This window comes from Pleuronectes platessa, chromosome 23 (genome assembly GCF_947347685.1).
Source record: "Pleuronectes platessa chromosome 23, fPlePla1.1, whole genome shotgun sequence".
Classification (NCBI taxonomy): Eukaryota; Metazoa; Chordata; class Actinopteri; order Pleuronectiformes; family Pleuronectidae; genus Pleuronectes; species Pleuronectes platessa.
The window spans coordinates 11,401,441-11,422,989 of NC_070648.1; the positions used below are offsets into that span (position 1 = coordinate 11,401,441).

The 21,549-nt window shown below is 41.4% G+C and overlaps 2 protein-coding genes across 2 annotated transcripts; both read left to right on the forward strand.

The window, feature by feature from the left end:
• Positions 1 to 596: 596 nt before the first annotated feature.
• Positions 597 to 7,958, forward strand: LOC128430625 (uncharacterized). The gene is made up of 8 exons (XM_053416731.1): positions 597 to 663; positions 772 to 1,539; positions 1,621 to 1,764; positions 6,008 to 6,094; positions 6,489 to 6,845; positions 7,111 to 7,224; positions 7,305 to 7,339; positions 7,463 to 7,958. The coding sequence occupies exons 1-8, from the start codon at positions 606 to 608 to the stop codon at positions 7,604 to 7,606; spliced, it is 1,707 nt and encodes a 568-aa protein (XP_053272706.1). The 5' UTR covers positions 597 to 605; the 3' UTR covers positions 7,607 to 7,958.
• Positions 7,959 to 17,795: 9,837 nt separating this feature from the next.
• Positions 17,796 to 19,907, forward strand: LOC128429841 (uncharacterized). Its single transcript, XM_053415679.1, has 5 exons — positions 17,796 to 17,915; positions 18,024 to 18,713; positions 19,176 to 19,289; positions 19,471 to 19,514; positions 19,598 to 19,907. Exons 1-5 carry the CDS (start codon positions 17,858 to 17,860, stop codon positions 19,700 to 19,702), a joined length of 1,011 nt encoding a protein of 336 aa, XP_053271654.1. The 5' UTR covers positions 17,796 to 17,857; the 3' UTR covers positions 19,703 to 19,907.
• Positions 19,908 to 21,549: the final 1,642 nt, after the last annotated feature.

Consider the following 21,549-nt stretch of genomic DNA (forward strand, 5'->3'; position numbering starts at 1 on the left):
ATTCCACATTCCCAGCTGGAGCAGCAGAGGGGACCAGGTCTTTTCTTTTAGAGCCCCCCGTCCTTTGTCAGACGGATCTTCATCCGGATCTCCCAAACTCCTTATCCTCTGTAAAGATACATTTTTTAGATTTATTGTCTCAGTACTTGGGGTTTGAATCGACCTCTAACTTTTATTAATATATTTTAATCTAATTCTTGTCTTACCAACTGTTTTTTAATTATTTATGTTTGACTTTCTTATTTTACTCTTTTTTTTCATCTGTAACATTTATATAGTTATCTTTGTGCTTTTATGTTAAATAATTTTTTTAAATCATTGCTTGCTCTTAACTCTTCACTTTTAACTTGTAAAGCACCTTGTAACTGGCGTTTGAAAGGTACTATATGAATAATTAAACACAATTGTAGTAGTAGTAGTATTATGTACTCTAACTGCTTCAGATGTCTCTCACCATGTGATTCTTTTTAAAGAACATAGATTCACATCAAAGGTAGCAGTGATCATGTGATCAGTGTTGCCTTGCTGGCCAATCAACACAAGTCTGTACTCTGAAGAGAGGAGAAAGTGTCGGGTTGTTTGTCATTCAACACGACGATTTCAACATGATGACATCTCCTAAGTTCGTTCTCTACCTGACATATTTCTTCTTTGGGAAAATGGGTGAGTTGTGTTTTTTTAAAATATTCAGTCAGTCCTGATGCTGATTATGATTTAATTTATTTCACATAACATTAACAGTTATTTAGCTTTTCTCCTTTTTCTCTTCAGTTCAGATGCATCATTTTATCTTGTCTCATCAAGTCAGGGGATTTATATCAGCATATGTTGGAGACAACTTGACTTTGCAGTGTTTAAATGAGGAGAGGGACCATAGGATGTATTGGTACAAACAAACACCTGGACAGAAACCTCGAGTTATCCCATTGACGTACAGATCCACTAAAAATATTTTGTTCAAGGATGAATTTGTGGACAATCAACGCTTCACGGTGGAAACTAATGATGTTGAGAGTCAACTAAAAATAGCAGATCTGCAGCTTTCAGACTCAGCTACTTACTACTGTATAAAGAGTCAATTCTATGTGTTTGACTTCATGGAGGGCGTCACTGTCAGTGTGAAAGGTTCAGGGTCTAACATCCAGGCTGTGGTGCATCAGTCTGAGAGCATCCAGCCAGGAGGCTCTGTGACTCTCAGCTGTACAGTTCACACTGGGACCTGTTATGGAGAACACAGTGTTTACTGGTTCAAGAGCTCTGAAGAACCTCAGCCAGGACTCATTTACACCCACGGAGACAGGAACCATCAGTGTGAGAGGAAACCCGACACACAGACACACACCTGTGTTTACAACTTGTCAATGGAGAGACTGAACCGTTCTCATGCTGGGACCTACTACTGTGCTGTCGCTGCATGTGGACACATTGTGTTTGGAGACGGGACCAAGCTGGAGTTTGATGGAGAGTCTCTACCAAAGACTAATTTAATGAATAGTGACAGTTATGTAAAAAGAGACGGGACCAAGCTGGAGTTTGATGGTGAGTCTCACGTGATGAATAGTGATCATTACTCCTTTGGTTAAAAGTGTGTGACGTTTCCTGTCCTCTGGCTCTCTGCAGATGAGGTGGACTGGCTGGTGGTTTTCTTGAGTGCGACCTCTGCAATCACCACCCTGCTGAGTGTTCTACTTTCTTTCTCAATATGCATGATGAGGGTTACAGGTAAATGCTACTATCTGCTCCTCATGATCCCAGTGATCATTATATGACATCAAAAAGTATCTCTATCTTTTCAGATCCCCATGCTGCATCCTCCAAAATAAATGCAAAGGTAAACATGAGCTGTTGTGTTACTGTTCAAACACTTGTGCACATTGTCTGTCATGGCCAACAACATGACTGACTGTTTCTCATGCACAGGATGAGCAGAATGAAGACGACCCCTGCTACATTGCTCACAGGGAGATACAGATGAACAGATCCAGAAGACAGAGGGATGATACCATGAGTGAATGTGTGTACTTGAGTGTGTGAGGCAGTAGAGCTGGACACCTTCTGTATTTGTCTATGTGTTTAATCACCATATTATGTCTTTACTGACATCAGAACAGTCCTGTAAAGTAGATCTTTACCTCCGTGTGAAACAGGTAAAGCTTCAGTTTGCTATCATCTAAATAAAACAAGTTAAATTTGTATTTGTGTGTGCATGACTCATTTCTACTGTGTCTCTGCATTCAAAGTAGTGCAGATAAAAGTGGACAACGTGCATCCTGCTGAAGCGTGAGCTTTCTCATGAAGCCGAGCTTTCATTATTCACAGACCACAGCTATCTGTTGTAAACATGGTGACCACATGTCACAGACAAGCACCTTTTTATAATTTACTTGTGGCCAGAAGTGTTAACACAACCTAGTGTACCAACCAAATGGGGTGGGGTCATTTGATGCTATCTTCACCTTTCGGGAGTGAGGACGTTGGGGGCCGCAGGGATCTCAGAGATGCATATCTCAAAACCTCAATATAGGTGGGCAGTGCTAAAGCAACCACGAAAGTACAAAAACAGATCATGCTCAAAAGTCCCCTCTGATCTATAACTTCCTCGAACCGAAAACATAAACTGGTGGAATATAACTTGTTTTACAGGAAGCGACAGAACAGTCAAGGGTTAGGGTCAAAGGTTTGTCTGACTCTGACTAGTTCTCTTCTACAGAGACGTTTGAGAAACACCTCAGCTGCTGGGTTAATATTGCTGCCATTTGCTTCAGCCCCTCGACCACCCCAGCACTGTGACTGTGAGCAGGTTTCCGCTGGTGGAGAATGAAGTCCTGTCGCTCTAACACAGGAAGACTGAAGTGTTTAACAAAGATAAGTAATCTTTAACAGAGCAAACTGAAAGACTTGTCTGTACTTTAATTGAGTATTTATATAGACTTTTTGCTTTAATTCTCTTTAATTTCTTCTCACATATTTTTCAGTTTTACTCTCATTTTGATGTATTTGAGGGACACCACCTGTATTTTTTTTTTTTTTTCTAATCACTTCCTGTTTGGTAATTTGTCCTTGTTTTTTTTTTCATTTTAAAGGACCCATCGTATGAAAATTCCACTTTTGTAGTGCTTCTACAAGTTAATATGGGTATCTAGCATGTCTACCGTCCGAAAATCTCTGGAAAAAAACAACTCCCGCGATTTGTTGTGGTTCCCCTATGTCCAAAACGATACGCTAGAGTACGTCCAATGGGTTTGATATCACACAGGCGGCTTCACATCATCTTGGCGCAATTGTTTTTGATCCTCTCTGCTCCGTTGTTTACCAGGGTGTCCCCCCTTGTGTGTGTGTGTGGGGGGGGGGGGGGGGGGGGGGTCAATCTGAGGAGGGCTGTTTTAGACAGGGTAAAAAGGTGCTGTTTTAAATTATCCTTGTGGTATTTTGACTAAAATATGTTACAGACATTTCAATAAGACCCCAAGGAACCATATCAACTGTGGTAGAATGGGCATACAATCGGTCCTTTAAGTAATCTGCTTCATGGATGCACAACAGCTAAATTGCAATTTCAAGCGAACAGCTCACTCCAAACACGCATGTTTAGAACAGGCACTGCACTAGTGTACGATATGTGCACATGAAAGGCCAAAGAGAATTCTACGTAGGTGGATAATTCAACTTTCTGTCACAAGGTGTAAGAGGCAACAAGAGACAAGTTCTCAGACCCTCTCGTTTGTTTGTGTCTCTGCGGTTTGAAATAGGATGTCCCCAGAACAGTAGCTTGAGATTGGTTTGTTCACTGCACCGTGAAGGAGGGTTAACAATCTGTAATCCATTTAAAGGCAAATTCCACCAACTTTACAAAGCTAATCAAACGTCAGTTTTTCTGCGTCATGTATATGCAGAATGTCTTCTCCACCCTGATGATGTCACCTGGGTTCTCATGTTTGGTTTCTCTAGTGGGGTTTGAAGAAGTGATCAGCTCACATTGGTCGCTGTGAAGCAGCGTGGCGTCACGTGGCTGAAACAGAGAACAGGGACGACCACCTGAGGAGCCTCATGCACGATGAAGCTTGAAGCTTCTACTTGTGATGTGACTTCATGTTGGGAAGAAATATGTTTATAAATCTGAATTAAACTGTTTGTTTTCTCTTCTCAAGGAGATGTTGTTCTCACATAAAAAGTTGTGGTCACAGATTGAAATAAATAAATTAAAAATGTCTTAAACTTTTTTTTTCTTCTTTCTTCCGTTGCACATGCCTGTATTTTTATATTTATGTTAAAAAGCAATAAAAAGCTTAATCAAAAAGCATTTTTAAAACTAGCGTGAAAATATATTCTACAGTTTTATTAAGGAGTGTGTGAAATGGCAAAACAAAAGAAGATGAATCTCACATTTCACATTTTGTCTGTGTGATATTTCTTAACTGTGATGGAAGCATTAAAGGTTCAGTGTGAAGAATTTAGTGAAATCTACTGGTGAAGTCGCATGTTAAAGATGGATACCCCTTACCTCACCCTCCCCTTCCAAACATGAAAGAGAATCTGTGGTAGCTTCAGTTTTTATAAAAACTCTAACAGTGTTTAGTTTGTCCAGTCTGGGCTACAGTAAAAACATGGCGGCCTCCCTAGAGAGGACCCACTCCTGATAGTATTCGAAGTATTTGAATATAAAAGGAACCATTCTAGGATAAAGAAAAGAAAAATTTGTACAATTAAGATGAAACACACAAGTGAAAACATCAGCAGGATTCTTTTATATTCACTTTCTGCCAATAGATCCCTTTCCCCCAAATCTTACACACTGAACCTTTAAGTTGAAATAACTTGTTGAAGTCGGAGCTTTAAGGACAAACTGAGCCGTTCGTGAAGTAAACCAAGAGACACACTGTGAGACAGAGCAAGAGAATCCCAGTTCTACTGATGGAGAGCCAAACCAAGGTTCTCATCTGTGCCGTTTGGTCGTCTGGGATCAGCAGCACGCTACCGTTGCCGAACACTATCTCGCCACAGGAGGCCACAGCGCAGTAGAAGGCAGAAGACCAACCTCAGAGGCCCTGAGGTTGGTCCTCTGCAGGTGGTATGAACAGCTGTGTGAGGGAGACCCGGTATAGAGATGCGTTCACACTGATCACTGTGTGTGTGAAGTATGCCGTTTTCTTGAGAAATTAAAATTTTGTGACAAAAGAACAGAAGCGGTGTAAAAATGAGTTTGCAGCTGATTGGCTGTTAAGAGGGTCAGTCTGCATGACACTTTAAACATACGTCAGGACCTTGGCAGGAAGTGAATCATTCCACTCTACCAAGTTGTGAATTACTTTCATTTGCTCCATTTCAATTTAATAAATTAGCAATATCTTCAGATAAGGAATAGACAAAGGCCAAAGCTCATGTATAGAATGGTATGTGTAGTGTTAATATATAAATAGTTTATGATTTCATATGATAAGTGACATCATCAAGAAGTCTTAAGTTGATACCGTTGTTGTTTGAGGCATCTCTGCTTCCTGGACTAGAGGCACGACCTAAAACTTATATAGATGGAAAAATCCTTTATGATCATATGGCAGGAATGTTGTCATCACAATGTCACTGAAGCCAGGAAATTAAGTCACATTTTAACTTTTGCAACCAGTAACAGTTGAGTTAAATTTATATAATCTTTTTTTTCTTTACGGACTATTTGACTGATTCTCGTCAAATAAAGACGTTTTTCTCACAATATAACAACTTTATTTTCATAAAGTTAAGAATTGTCCCTCCTAAAATCTCACCTTTACTCTCGACAATTTAAATGCAAGTTACTCTTAAACTGACATCACCATGAAAACGTTTTGGCAAATGGAAAACTTTTTGAAAAACTGTGCAGGCATGAGAAAATAAAAGTGTCACTTTTAGAAAGTGGGTTATATATAATAAGATCCTCTGTAACATGCATCAAGTACATGATGACAGTACTGTGTATTGTCAGCCTGTTCCCCGCCTCTTTACACTGAGACCACTTGTCTTTGAAACACAGTTCAGTCACGAACATTACAGCAGTGCTGTCGCACCATGCGCACGACAATGAACTTCACCCTCCTGTCACCTATACTCTGTATCCTCAGTAAGTACATTTATTTTTTCTCAATATATCAACAGCCAACTTTTATGATTTTTAATGGTTTAGATCTATTTTGTTGACTTAGTTTAATTCACCTTCATCCACTTTGTTATTAGGCCTCTATTACTCTTTTGCAGTATCTGTAGGACCTAGTGTTTAGACAAAACAGTGGTTAGCCTAAGACAGATAGAGAGACAATCCACAAATTGACTAATGCTATGTAGCCATCTTGACTTTGAAGGCTTATAAGACTGCTTTCTCCCCCGATGCATCAGTTAAAGAGACAATTAATACTTCTGACATCATCCGTCTCCAGAAAAAACTTCACCCTGCAATATTTCCCTTAAAACAACCTCTCCATCCAAATGGAAAAATGTCTGAATCTTGTTTGTTTCAGGTTGGATCTCTGTCTCACGTTGTGAATTTCACGTTGTGGAGGTCCAGACCGGTGAAGAGGTCACTCTGCTGTGTACCAACTACACCATTTCCCCCTCTCACATATCATGGTTCAGACTGGAAAACGGATCCAACACCAGCCACATCTCCTCCATGCTCTCCCTTGACAGAGGTGCATCGTACTTCGATGGGTTTGAAGAAGAAAAGTTCAACATGACGTCCAACGTCAGTAACGTCTTTCTCCAAATCAAACAAGTGGATTTATCTGACTCTGGACTCTATATATGTGGCTATAGCCTGGGCACCGACTCCAGAAAATTCCCAGCAGTTTACAGTGCAACGTATTTAAAGGTTAAAGGTAAGATCGCTGCGGAATTTTGTTGATGTTTTATTATAAGGGAAATAGAAATAAAAGCTGCTCTGAACTAAATACACGACAGTTCCTGCAAAAAGAAGCCAAAGCGGCTTGATCGCCACCTAGTGGCTGGCTGCCATATAGGTAACGAACTTCGACTCCTCCGTGTTAGTGGATGGGACATGGAGAAAAGTAGAAGTGGAGCTGCGTCGTCCATCTTTATACAAAGTCTTTGGTCTCAACGCTCAAAAATGTATCTTTCTTGTAGAACAGTCTGATGAACAAGCAAATCTGACCATTGAGATCCTCATGGGCGGTCTGATTATCGTCCTCATTATAATCATCATCGCTCTGGTTCTTAAAATCTGGAAACTTCATACAGGTATTTATGTGTTTTTATTCCAACTTTGACAATACAACGCTCCCTGACTCCTGACCAGATGTATTGTTTCTGTCACTTAGCACATAAAGAGGCACAGGATCTACAAGACAGTAAGGTAATCAAACTTGAACCATAGATTAACATGGATCCAAGTCTTTCAGTCATCAAGTAGTGGTTTCATGTAATGCCACACAGACAACTCAGGGTGATATAAGCCATTGAATACTTCCTTTTACAGAATGTGGGCTCTGATGACCTGAACTACGCAGGACTGAGTTTCCTTCCAAGAGCGGAGCGGAGCAGAAGGCCTGCTAGAGAGAGAGAGCCGGAGCCTAATGTTGTGTACGCCACCACCATGCACTCAAGAAACCAGCGGAACTGAAGCTTTGTTTTAGTCATGACCTCCGGGGGATGTCCGGAAAATGGGGATCGGACTTCCTGCTGTGTTTGCCTTTCATACATGAACAAATCAGCAGGAGATTTTATTTCAAGCAGTATTGTTGTAATCATAATCCATGATCCACCACTACTATCGTATGCCACCATCATCCACATTTTCAATTCAAATAAAATGTATTTCCACCATCACCTAGGTGGACGTCTGCAGTCTGGTGGAACATCACTTGTTTTACAGGAAGTGACAGTCAAGGGTTAGGGTCAAAGGTTAATCTGACTCTGACTAGTTTACTGCTACAGAGACGTTTGAGAAACACATCAGCTGCTGCGTCAGTATCGCTGCCATTTGCTTCAGCCCCTCCACCACCCCAGCATCCACTTGTAGGCTCTGACGGGGGTTATGAGTGTTAGTTCATCACATCAATCATATCTATGTAATCATATCTGGGGGAGTGATTAAGTTGGAGCCTATAGATGCCAAACAATGACCTGTTCTACAGCTGCAATAAATATTTGAAAGCGAGTTGTCAGACAGAACTTCATTTAATACCCTGCGTGTCTAAGACATTGCACATCTGCCACAACTACAGGAAGACTGGCCTTCAACTCGATGCATCACAACCACAAACAACAATGCCTTGGTGTTTCCATGCTGTGACATCAATGGCCCCACCACAGCAGCGTTCTAATTCAGTGTGCTTAGCTTAACTTCTGATCTTAAATTGGCTTAATTTACCTTCCAAAGGAGTCTCAGCAGTTTAGGTTTTCACAGGATCCCCACATAGAGATTTTATTTTCGATGGAAAGATTTAAAATAATAGACAGATGTGCAGACTAGATTAAATACCAAATATGAATCAGTTGAGTTTACAGTCTCATGTATCGCCTAGAAACTGCTGCTGAAATGGTTCAGCTGTCTAAGGTCACAAACCACATCAGAACACAAATTATTCAAGCGTAAAAATACAATACAAATTGTTTACGCCTAACTTAGACGTCAAGCATTGAAAATACTACAGCGCAAACTAGTACTTGATAAGAAAAGTATTACATGTTTAGATCTAAAGGAATGTAATCTCTGCTGAAATCTTTGTGATGGTGATAGCATTTGTCTGCACCATAGTTTTTGGAGACAGGCCGAAGCTGGAGTTTGATGGTGAGTCTCACGTGATGAATAGTGATATGGAGCCAGAACAGTCTTAAAAGGAATAAATGCAAACAGAAATGAATACATGCGCAAAAAAGATCCACAAATGTATTTGGGGATTTATATATATATGTGACTCAAAACACAAATACATTTTCAATGCACACACAAATATGTTTCATTCCATATATAAGTAAAAATTCACATGTAAAACATAAGATTCATAAACATATTTCCAATGCACACACGAATAGAAGAAAAAAAAATCACAAATATATGCATGTAAAAGTATTTGCAATCTTCATCAAATACATATTTGGAGCTTGTTACATTCATATATAAACTGTTGGACCTGCCTTTACAAAGGTCTTTAATTTGTAAACCTCGCTGCATTTGTGTGTGAGACTTTTGAGACTCCCCTGACGTGACTGTGAGCCACAAATGCGTTTTTTCTAAAAGGGTATCGTCTGTAGCCAATCAGATGTCTCACCCCTTTACAGCCAATCACGTTAGTGGGCCACGACGTCATTAAAATGCACGCAGAAGCCTGGAGGTTTTTACGCCGGGTTCACACCGGACGTGGAAGCGACGCGGAAGCGTGGCGTAAGCGCAGCGCCAAGCCTTAAAAAACAGCTGGCTCCCATCCACTCCCATGTTAAACCTTTGTGCTGGTCACACCGGACGCGGCTGCCTAGCGCTGTGAAGCGATCGTTTCGGTGTTGAGTCTATTTTTTCCGCTTGACGCAAGCGTATGGCGACAGGAAACCCACTGAAAAATTATTTTAAACGATATTTTGTATGATATAAATGATCAAATATGCATCCCATACTTTGTATTCACCTTCTGTTGTCTTGGAGTTTTAATTTAACCACTTTTACCAACCACATTATTAAATATCCCCCTCTGCCCATCCACTACAACAACACTGGCAGTCATAAAGGAAAAAAGAGAGAGGGGGGGCTACGTATTCTCCACATAGGCTTGAGTGGAGAATACGTAATTTACCCTCGACACCTGACATTTAACGGAGCAAACAGCGGAGAAGATCTTCAACATGGATGACATTCAATTAATAATTGAAGTGGAGAAGTACAGGAAGTTGTATGATCCTCGGAACATGTTGTATAAAGACAACACCAAAAAATACAAATGTTGGGACGCTGTTGCTTAATGTTGGAGCAACAAGTAAGTATATGCTTTTATACTACTGGATCTACGGGTGATATTGTTAGCGCTGCCCGGCGGTTCAGCATGGCTTCCGCGTCCAGGTCCTCCAGGCGGGCTGCGCGCGTTTTAATGACGTCGTGTGGAAGCTCACTCACGTGATTGGCTGTAAAGGAGTGGGACATCTAATTGGCTACAGACGATACCCTCTTTGAAAAAACGCCTCCTGTCCTCTGGCTCTCTGCAGATGAGGTGGACTGGCTGGTGGTTTTCTTGAGTGCGACCTCGGCAATCACCACCCTGCTGAGTGTTCTACTGTCTTTCTCAATATGCATGATGAGGGTTACAGGTAAATGCTACTATCTGTTCCTCATGATCCCAGTGATCATTATATGACATTAAAAAGTAATTCTGTCTTTTCAGATCCCCATGCTGCATCCTACAAAATAAAAATAAAGGTAAAGATGAGCTGTTGTGTTACTGTTCAAACACTTGTGCACATTGTCTATCTTGGTCAACAACATGACTGACTGTTTCTCATGCACAGGATGAGCAGAATGAAGACGACCCCTGCTAAATTGCTCACAGGGAGATACAGATGAACAGATCCAGAGGACAGAGGGATGATACCTGGAGTGAATGTGTGTACTTGAGTGTGAGGCAGTAGAGCTGGACACCTTCTGTATTTGTCTCTGTGTTTAATCACCACATTGTGTCTTTAATGACATCAGAACAGTCCTGTAAATTAGATCTTTACCTCCGTGTGAAACATGTAAAGCTTCAGCTTATTATCATCTAAATAAAACAAGTTAAATTTTATTTGTGGGTGCACGACTCATTTCTACTGTGTCTCTGCATTCAAAGTAGTGCAGGTAACAGTGGACGACGTGCATCCTTCTGAAGCGTGAGCTTTCTCATGAAGCCGAGCTTTCATTATTCATAGACCACAGCTATCTGTTGTAAACATGGTGACCACATGTCACATACAAGCAGTTCTTTATAATTTACTCGTGGCCAGAAGTGTTAACTCGACCTCAAATTGCTTTAGTAAGGTTTGTGTGAGTAATTATCATTCTGTGTACTAACTTAAAATGTACATTTTATTACAGGCTTGTACACATTATGACATTAGACTGTACATAGAGTCTTGTGATAAACATACATATATGTATATACATTCACTAAATAGAACTTCTGAATAATAGAACCTTTTGTGTGATTTATATTGAGAGTCATCAGCTCCCCCACAACAAATCCACAGGTGACACTTATCTCAATGATCCATTAATGGCCATTCAAACTTCCTATTACTGTTTTTTTTTTAAATTCAGAGACCAATATCCTAATTCGTCTCTATGTTAGTTTTGGACCCGGGGTTACCGAGATAAAGACGACCTCTATTATGTTGCTTTGGATATAAACTTCCCCAACAGGTCAAGACGAAAGAGGGACAACAGACAGGCTGAATGTGTGTACTGAGCATAAAGCAGTGAAAGTGTGCAGTGCAGGAAACCAGAAATGATGTTGTCGCACCTACAAGCTTTTTATACTAATACTGTCGTGTCCATAGTAAACCTGCCTGATTGGAATCGACTCAATTCTTGTCCTGTGCTAACGCCCCGATGCTACTTCAGATGTATTCCTTGTAATAGTGAGTCTACCTCAAACACTTCCACAATGTAATGTCACTTACTGATGGGCCTTGGTTCCATCGGCGCTCTTCAAAGTGCTCTAGTTGTTCTCTAAAACAGATTGTAATGGCAGCATCATACATTCAGATATTAATATACTTAATTTTAATGGAGCACAGGTTCAGCAGAGCAAGAAGACAAATAGACGGTGACAGGAGTGAATGTGTGTACACCAGTGAAAAGCAGCAGAGCTGAACATCTTACACTTCCATACATGCTGAATGTAAAGCGTCTCTGTGCAAAAACGAATTAAAGAAATTATGATTTGATGTTGTAAGTTGACATACTTTCCACTCCAATTAAATATAGAATATACTTCTTGACCATAACCCCAAGTTGTTTAACATTTCATGGAACTGACATGTGAGGATCTGTATTTAGCCTCCGTGTGGTCAAAAGAACGTCTGCTCTCTTTGATTGAGCGCTTTCAAACAGGAAGTCTCTGCAGTGTCTTCACTACACCCCAGCAGACTACATCAAGTGAACAGCAATGAAATTAACAGAAGTTGACAGAAAACTAAATCACCAATGCTCTCATCAAGCAGTGTTGCTGTTACTCTTATGTTAGAATTGTTAACTCCACTAAGGAGGTTATGTTTTCACCCCCGTCTTGGCTGGTTGGCTGTTTGGGAGGGGACAGGACATGGGTCCAAAGTTCAAAGTTCAAAGTTTAGTTTATTGTTACATGCACCAATGACAGCATCATCGGAGCAGTGAAATTCTTGTGACATGGCAGGCAACATCTACGCAGTAGACTACTTTACAAAATAGAAAAAAAATAACATACTATAACATATAACATATAACATCGTAACATATAACATAGTCAAATGAAGTCAAATGAAGCAGCAGTTTACAGGGTGAAGGAGTGGGGAATATTAAATTAAATAATATGAATATATGTGTAGTAAATGTATTTGTATGAGTGGGTGAGCAGAATGTACATGATGACTGTTCAGACGGTCAGTGTTGATTGTTCAGAAGCCTTACGGCCTGGGGGAAGAAGCTGTTTGTGAGTCTGGTAGTCCGTGCTCGGATGCTCCGGAAACGTCTGCCAGACGGCAGCAGTGTGAGAAGTCCACAGCCTGGGTGTCTGTGGTCCTTGATGATCTTCCGTGCTTTTCTCAGGCATCTTGTCTTGTAGATGCCTTGCATGGAAGGGAGATGGCAGCCGATGATGCGCTCCGCTGTCTTCACCACCCTCTGCAGGGCCTTGCGATCAGCAGCGGAGCAGCTAACATACCAGGCAGTAGTGCAGCCTGAGAGGATGCTCTCGATGGTGCACCTGTAAAAGTTTGTTAAGGTTTTTGCAGCCATGCCAAATTACTTGAGACAGGAACCATCAGTGTGAGAGGAAACCCGACACACAGACACACGCCTGTTTCCCCAACTTGTCGATGGAGAGACTGAATCGTTCTTATGCTGGGACCTACTACTGTGCTGTCGCTGCATGTGGACACATTGTGTTTGGAGACGGGACCAAAGTGGACATTGATGGTGAGTCACACGTGATGAATAGTGATCATTACTCCTTAGGTTAAAAGTGTGTGACGTTTCCTGTCCTCTGGCTCTCTGCAGATGAGGTGGACTGGCTGGTGGTTTTCTTGAGTGCAACTTCAGCAATCACCACCCTGCTGAGTGTTCTACTGGCTTTCTCAATATGCATGATGAGGGTTACAGGTAAATGCTACTATCTGTTCCTCATGGTCCCAGTGATCATTATATGACATTAAAAAGTATTTCTGTCTTTTCAGACCCCCATGCTCCATCCTCCAAAATAAATGCAAAGGTAAAGATGAGCTGTTGTGTTACTGATCAAACACTTGTGCACATTGTCTGTCATGGCCAACAACATGACTGACTGTTTCTCATGCACAGGACGAGCAGGATGATGACGACCCCTGCTACATTGCTCACAGGGAGATACAGATGAACAGATCCAGAGGACAGAGGGATGATACCTGGAGTGAATGTGTGTACTTGAGTGTGAGGCAGTAGAGCTGGACACCTTCTGTATTTGTCTCTGTGTTTAATCACCACATTATGTCTTTACTGACATCAGAACAGTCCTGTAAATTTGGATTTTTAGCTCCGTGTGAAACATGTAAAGCAATTCAATTCAATTTGTATTTGTGTGTGCATGACTCATTTCTACTGTGTCTGTGCATTCAAAGTAGTGCAGCTAACAGTGGACGACGTGCATCCTGCTGAAGCGTGAGCTTTCTCATGAAGCCGAGCTTTCATTATTCAGAGACCACAGCTGTCTGTTGGAAACATGGTGACCACATGCCACATACAAGCATTTTTTTATAATTTACTTGTGGCCAGAAGTTAACACAACCTTACATTGCTTTAGTAAGGTTTTTGTGTGGAGCAACCAAAAATGTTACCTTTTAAAATGGCGGGGTCATTCATTACAGGCTTATACACATTATGACATTAAACTGTATATAAATTCCGGTCATGAACATACATATAAATATAACATTTGAATAATAAAACCTTGTGTGATTTATATCGAGAGTCATTAGCTCCCCCACAACAAATCCATTAATGGCCGTTCAAACTTCCTATTACTGTTTAAATGATCTTTTCAGACCAATATCCTTATTCGTCTTTCGGTTTTGGACCAAGGGTTACCGAGATGCGGACGACTTCCACTATGCTTCTTCTTTGAATATTAACTTCCTCAACAGGTCAAGACGAAAGAGGTACAACAGAAAGCTGAAAGTGTGTACTCAGCATAAAGCAGTGCAGTGTGTGCAGTGCAGGAAACCAGAAATGATTCCTTGTAATAGTGAGTCTACCTCAAACACTTCTACAATGTAATGTCACTTATTCATCCTACCTGGTTTATCTACACAAAGATTTTATACTTCCATACTGATGGGCCTTGGTTCCAGTTCTTCAAAGTGCCACTCTAGTTGTTCTCTAAAACATATTGTAATGGCAGCATCATACATTCAGATATTAATATACATAATTTTAATGTAGCACAGGTTCAGCAGAGCAAGAAGACAAATAGATGGTGACAGGAGTGAATGTGTGTACACCAGTGTAAAGCAGTAGAGCTGAACATCTTACACTTCCATACATGCTGAATGTATAGCGTCTCTGTGCCAAAACGAATTAAAGAAATTATGATTTGATGTTGTCAGTTGACATACTTTCCACTCCAATTGAATATAGAATATACTTAGGACCATAACCCCAAGTTGTTTAACATTTCATGGAACTGACATGTGAGGATCTATACTTAGCCTCCGTGTGGTCAAAAGAACGTCTGCTCTCTTTGATCGAGCGCTTTCAAACAGGAAGTCTCTGCAGTGTCTCCACTACACCCCAGCAGACTACATCAAGTGAACAGCAATGAAATTAACAGAAGTTGACAGAAAACTAAATCACCAATGCTCTCATCAAGCAGTGTTGCTGTTACTCTTATGTTAGAATTGTTAACTCCACTAAGGAGGTTATGTTTTCACCCCGTCTTGGCTGGTTGGCTGTTTGGGAGGAGGACAGGACATGGGTCCAAGGTTCAAAGTTCAAAGTTTAGTTTATTGTTACATGCACCAATGACAGCGTCATCGGAGCAGTGAAATTCTTGTGACATGGCAGGCAACATCTACGCAGTAGACTACTTTACAAAATAAAAAAAATAACATACTATAACATATAACATATAACATCGTAACATATAACATAGTCAAATGAAGTCAAATGAAGCAGCAGTTTACAGGGTGAAGGAGTGGGGAATATTAAATTAAATAATATGAATATATGTGAAGTAAATGTATTTGTATGAGTGGGTGAGCAGAATGTACATGATGACTGTTCAGACGGTCAGTGTTGATTGTTCAGAAGCCTTACGGCCTGGGGGAAGAAGCTGTTTGTGAGTCTGGTAGTCCGTGCTCGGATGCTCCGGAAACGTCTGCCAGACGGCAGCAGTGTGAGAAGTCCACAGCCTGGGTGTCTGTGGTCCTTGATGATCTTCCGTGCTTTTCTCAGGCATCTTGTGTTGTAGATGTCTTGCACGGAAGGGAGATGGCAGCCGATGATGCGCTCTGCTGTCTTCACCACCCTCTGCAGGGCCTTGCGATCAGCAGCGAAGCAGCTACCATACCAGGCAGAAGTGCAGCCTGAGAGGATGCTCTCGATAGTGCACCTGTAAAAGTTTGTTAAGGTTTTTGCAGCCATACCAATTTTCTTGATTCTCCTCAGGAAGTATAGGCGCTTTTGTGCAGTTTTGACCACAGAGTCCGCTTGTTTGGACCAGGTAAGGTCATCTGTGATGAACACACCGAGGAACTTGAACTCTGAGACTCTCTCCACTACAGCTCCATTGATGTGTATCTGACCGTGACCCCCCCTCTGCAGCTTCCTGAAGTCCACGATCATCTCCTTGGTCTTGCAGACGTTAAGAGACAGGTTGTTCTCTTGGCACCATGTTGCCAAGCCCCTGACCTCATCTCTATAGGCGGTCTCATCGTTGTTAGAGATGAGAACCAGGATGGTAGTGTCATCTGCAAATTTCAGGATGAAGTTAGAACTGTGTGTTGCCACACAGTCCTGCGTGTACAGGGAGTACAGGATGGGGCTGAGTACGCAGCCCTGAGGGGCCCCGGTACTCAGGGTCAGTGAGGAGGAGGTGTGTTTGCCCCTTTTACCACCTGGGATCTGCTCGTCAGGAAGTCCAAGATCCAGTTACACAGAGGGGTTTTAAGACCCAGGCTCCTGAGCTTGGGGACGAGCTTGGCAGGCACAATTGTGTTGAACGCGGAGCTGTAGTCCACGAACAGCATCCTCACATATGTGTTGGCCTTTTCCAGGTTGGAGAGAGTGGTGTGGGTTGTCTGGGCGATGGCATCGTCCGTGGATCGGTTAGGGCGGTATGCAAATTGGAAGGGGTCAAGGGTGTTTGGAAGGGTAGAGCAGATGTGGGTTTGAGTGCTCGAAGCACTTCATGATGGTGGAGGTCAGTGCTACAGGGCGGTAGTCATTAAGACAGGTGATGGATGGTTTCTTTCTAATGGGGATGATGGTGGCCTGCTTGAAGCATGTGGGGACTGTTGACCCACTAAATATAGAAGATACTTCTTGAACTTAAGCCCAAGTTGTTAACAATTTCGTACGTGACATATGAGGATCTGTATTTAGCCTCTGTGTGGTCAAAAGACCGTTTGCTCTCTTTGTCTGAGCACTTTCAAACAGGAAGTCTCTGCAGTGTCTTCACTACACCCCAGCAGACAACGTCACGTGAACAGCAATGCAATAAACAGAAGTTGACAAAAAAAAAAAAAATGATCACCAATGCTCTCATCAAGCAGTGTTGATGTTACTCTTATGTTAAAATAGTTACCCCCACAAAGGAGGTTACGTTTTCCCCCCTGTCTTGGCTGCTTGGCTGCTTGGGAGAAGGACAGGGGTCAAGAAACAACCCATTCAATTGAGGTGCAGATCTGGACAAAAGGGGCTGATCCAGGATGTTTTCATCACTTCTCTTCATTGCCTAAATTGTAGTAGTAAATTTTAGAAATGATTTTATGATTTTATTGTTGACTTCAGACTTTTTGATACCATGTGGTCCCCGTTGTAACCTGCGGTCCACGGCAAAGGCCCTAATAACCATTCCACATTCCCAGCTGGAGCAGCAGAGGGGACCAGGTCTTTTCTGTTGGAGCCCACCCTCTTTGTCAGAAGGATCTCCATCTGAAGATTGTTCCAAACTCCTTATCCTCTTTAAAGATACATTTTATAAATGTACTGTCCTAGTCTTTGGGGTCTGACTTCACCTCTAACTTTTATTTATATTTTTAAATCTAGCTCTGAACTTACCTGCTGTTTGTAATTTATTCATGGTAGACTATATTTATTTTTCAGTATTTATCTTAACCTGTAACCTCTATACCCTGACATTTGTGATATTATGTTTTCTTTTAAATGTTTTCTATTGTTTGGCCTTAATTCTTCACTTTTAACTGGTACAGCACCTTGTAACTGGGCTTTGGAAGGTGCTATATGAATAAACGAATACAATTCTAGTAGTAGTAGTATTATGCACTCTAACTGCTTCAGATGTCTGTCACCCTGTGATTCTTTTTAAAGAACAAAGATTAACATCAAAGGTAGCAGTGATCATGTGGTCAATGTTGCCCTGCTGGCCAATCAACACAAGTCTGTACTCTGAAGAGAGGAGAAAGTGTCGGGCTGTTTGTCATTCAACACGACGATTTCAACATGAAGACATCTCCGAAGTTCGTTCTCTACCTGACATGTTTCTTCTTGGGGAAAATGGGTGAGTTGTGTGTTTTTTACATATTCAGTCAGTCCTGATGATGATTACAATTTCATTTCTATCAAATAACATTAACTGTTACTTTGCTTTTGTCCTTTTTCTCTTCAGTTCAGATGCATCATTTTATATTGTCTCATCAAGACAGTGGATTTATATCAGCTGATGTTGGAGACAACTTGACTTTGCAGTGTTTCTATGAGGAGAGGGACAATACGATGTATTGGTACAAACAAAAACCAGGACAGAAACCTGGAATTATCTCAAAGACGTACAGATCTTCTAATTCTATTTGGTCCGTGGATGAATTCAAGAACAATTCACGCTTTACTGTGGAAACTAATGATGTTGTGAGTCACATACAAATCTCAGATCTGCAGCTTTCAGACTCAGCTACTTACTACTGTTTACAGAGTTGTTCACATAAGTTTGAGTTTATGCAGAGCGTCACTGTCAGTGTGAAAGGTTCAGGGTCTAACATCCAGGCTGTGGTGCATCAGTCTGAGAGCATCCAGCCAGGAGGCTCTGTGACTCTCAGCTGTACAGTTCACACTGGGACCTGTGATGGACAACACAGTGTTTACTGGGTCAAGAACTCTGAAGAACCTCAGCCAGGACTCATTTACACCCACGGAGACAGGAACGATCAGTGTGAGAGGAAACCCGACACACAGACACACACCTGTGTCTATAACTTGTCAATGGAGAGACTGAACCGTTCTCATGCTGGGACCTACTACTGTGCTGTCGCTGCATGTGGACACATTGTGTTTGGAGACGGGACCAAGCTGGAGTTTGATGGTGAGTCACTACCAGAGAGTAATTTAATGAATAGTGCTTGTTACGTAGAAAGAGAGAGGACTTTGTTAAAATACTCGACAACAACAAAATGAAACAGTAACCCAGCCGGTCCTGTCTGAATGATTATATTATTATTGTAGGATTATATTATTATTACTATAATTATTATTGTATTGGTGAGATTATATTTAATAATAAACAATTATTGTAGTAGTAGTCAGATTATATTAGTATTGTTATTATAATTTTTTATAATATTTTTCTTTTCATATAGAAAGCTAACACAAACACACAAACAACCTCACCCTCACTGCTTTGTTATTCCGTTCTGTTAACTGTCCTGTATTCACTGTTCTTATCCTCTTTGTTTTGTTCTGTCAATTTCTTGTCTCTTGTTTTGCTAAATTAATTGGAAAATTTCAAACAGAAGCGACACATTTAGTAGAACTTCTTCTGTTGCAGATGAAGTGAACTGGCTGGTGTATTTCCTGAGTGGAGCTTTGGGATTCACCATCAGCCTTTTGCTGGCTGTGTTACTGTACAAGATAAACAAGAGAAGATGCTGGAGATGTTCAGGTAACCACTCATCTCTAGCTTGTTAAAAGTGGATTAGGAGACGCAAACTCCTCAATTCAACACATACAACACAAGACTAGTTAATAAGTAAACCCAGGTTAAGAGGTAAAGGCACCTAACAGGACATATGTGAACACAAAGAGTGACTAAGTCTTTCTCTTTTCCTGTGTTTCATAACCAGAGTCTCGTACACAACCATCATCTCCCTCCACAACAAACGCAGAGGTAAATACAATCTTTTTAAGTTTGAAATGTACATTCGACTATAAATCAGGAGCCATCTTGATGTACTTATATGTTGTTTCTAGGGCAACCACCATGCAGATGACCTCCATTACGCTGCAGTAAATGTGAACGTGGCCAGCAGATCAAGACGACAGAGGGACAACACAAACGATGAATGTGTGTACTAAACTGTTAATCTGTAGAATTCAGTTTTTTAGAACGGTCTATGTTTGAGATGATGGATTTCTCAGTCTGTCTTTGGAGGTGGAGCATGATTCTTGTCTGTAATGCTTGTTTATCCTTTTTCAAATTATAAATGTGGCTTTTTTTGTGATAAATGATAAAAAAACTAAAAAACTAATGATGTAATTACACTTTTATGTTTAGACAATGTGTGGGGGGGGGGGGGGGGCAATGTTTGGATAGTTGCTGTTGGTCTTTCATGGAATGACACTTTGATGACGACATTTGGAAAACAATGATTAAACTTCATGTCATGAAATTCGATTGAAGGGTATTACTTATATAGCAGGGACCTAAATATCAGAATCAGAATCAAAATTCTTTTTATTGCCATGTATATTTGCACATACAGGAAATTGCCTTGGTGTGTTTACACCCTCACATTATGGAAACAAAACATGAGTCCAGATGATGTAAATTATTAAATTCTGTATGTTATAAGCTTCGGTTAAGGTCATTGTTATGTCCCCCAAGCTGTCTAGGGTGGGGGGGACAAACAATTATAAAATAAAACCGAACACTAAACAAGGAAGCCAGAAACTTAATTTTAACAGGCATATTATTTATTAAACAACGGTTAATTAACAGAAAACACCCTTCCCACACCGGAAGGGGAAAAAGAACAACGCCAACCACTACTATCTTTCAACCACCAGCACGTCGGTGCAGCCCGTCCTCACACAGCCCGTCCGCACACCACGTCTGGTCCCAACTGTTTCACACTCCGGCTCTCTGGTCCACTGACTCTCTGGTCCACTGACTCTCTGGTTCACTGGCTCTCTGGTTCACTGGCTCTCTGGTTCACTGGCGTCTCCCTGACGCTCACCTGAGGGTTTTTATGGCCACTTCCTGATCGCCGAGTGGCATCAGCTGGGCTGGTGGATGTGCCTCTGGAGCACACACACCTGCGGGAGATGAGAGAGAGAGGGGGAGAGAGAGAAGGAAAACACGGCACGTAACAGTCATGGTAAAGGTTGTGTCGTTGCGTGTTCGTTTATCCCAAATATGAGAAGAGCCGAACTCGATTTGGTTCAATCAAGTATTTATTTAGAAAGCAATGACAAGGTATGAAAAGTTTACAGCAAAGCAATGGGCATCCAACACACTACCCCGGAACTCTAGCAGCCCCGGGGAAATCTCGAGTTGAATCAAAGCACATCAATCAGCCAGCGTCTGTAATATTTTATAACAGTAGATAGAACCGGATTGGTCAATAATGAGGGAAGGTCTTCCTTGGCTCTTCCTCGATAGTGCGCAGGCGTAGTCCCATGCCTCTTGGCACTGGATTCCAGGAAGTGACAAGGAGGTCGCATGTTGCAGATGGATACACCTCATCCTCCCCTTCCTAACATGAAAGAGAACCTTTGGTAGCTTCAGTTGTTCTAAAAATTCTAACAGTGTTTAGTGTGTCCAGTCTGTGCTACTGTAAAAACATGGCGGCCTCCGTAGAGAGGACCCACTCACGATTATTTCATATTCACTTTCTGCCAATAGATATTTCATATAAGTTGAAATAACTTTTTGAAGTCCGAGCTTTAAGGAGGAACTGAACCTTTTGTGAAGTAAACCAAGATACAAACTGTGAGACAGAGTAAGAGAATCCCAGTTCTAATGATGGAGAGCCAAACCAAGGTTCTCATCTGTGACGTTTGGTCATCTGGGATCAGCAGCTCGCTTCCGTTGCCGAACACTATCTCGCCAAAGGAGGCCACAGCGCAGTAGAAGGCAGAGGACTAACCTCAGAGAGTAGGATGGCGCCGAGGAAGGCTGCTGTGTCTCACGCTCTCTCATA

What these genes read in the sequence shown, in the direction of transcription:
- LOC128430625 (XM_053416731.1), top strand. Translation starts at nt 606, where the DNA reads ATGATGACATCTCCTAAGTTCGTTCTCTACCTGACATATTTCTTCTTT. An exon ending in ACCTATACTCTGTATCCTCA is followed by an intron (nt 6,095 to 6,488) that starts GTAAGTACATTT and finishes TGTTTGTTTCAG; the next exon opens with GTTGGATCTCTGTCTCACGT. An exon ending in AACGTATTTAAAGGTTAAAG is followed by an intron (nt 6,846 to 7,110) that starts GTAAGATCGCTG and finishes TCTTTCTTGTAG; the next exon opens with AACAGTCTGATGAACAAGCA.
- LOC128429841 (XM_053415679.1), top strand. Translation starts at nt 17,858, where the DNA reads ATGAAGACATCTCCGAAGTTCGTTCTCTACCTGACATGTTTCTTCTTG. An exon ending in TTTCTTCTTGGGGAAAATGG is followed by an intron (nt 17,916 to 18,023) that starts GTGAGTTGTGTG and finishes TTTTCTCTTCAG; the next exon opens with TTCAGATGCATCATTTTATA. An exon ending in GACCAAGCTGGAGTTTGATG is followed by an intron (nt 18,714 to 19,175) that starts GTGAGTCACTAC and finishes CTTCTGTTGCAG; the next exon opens with ATGAAGTGAACTGGCTGGTG.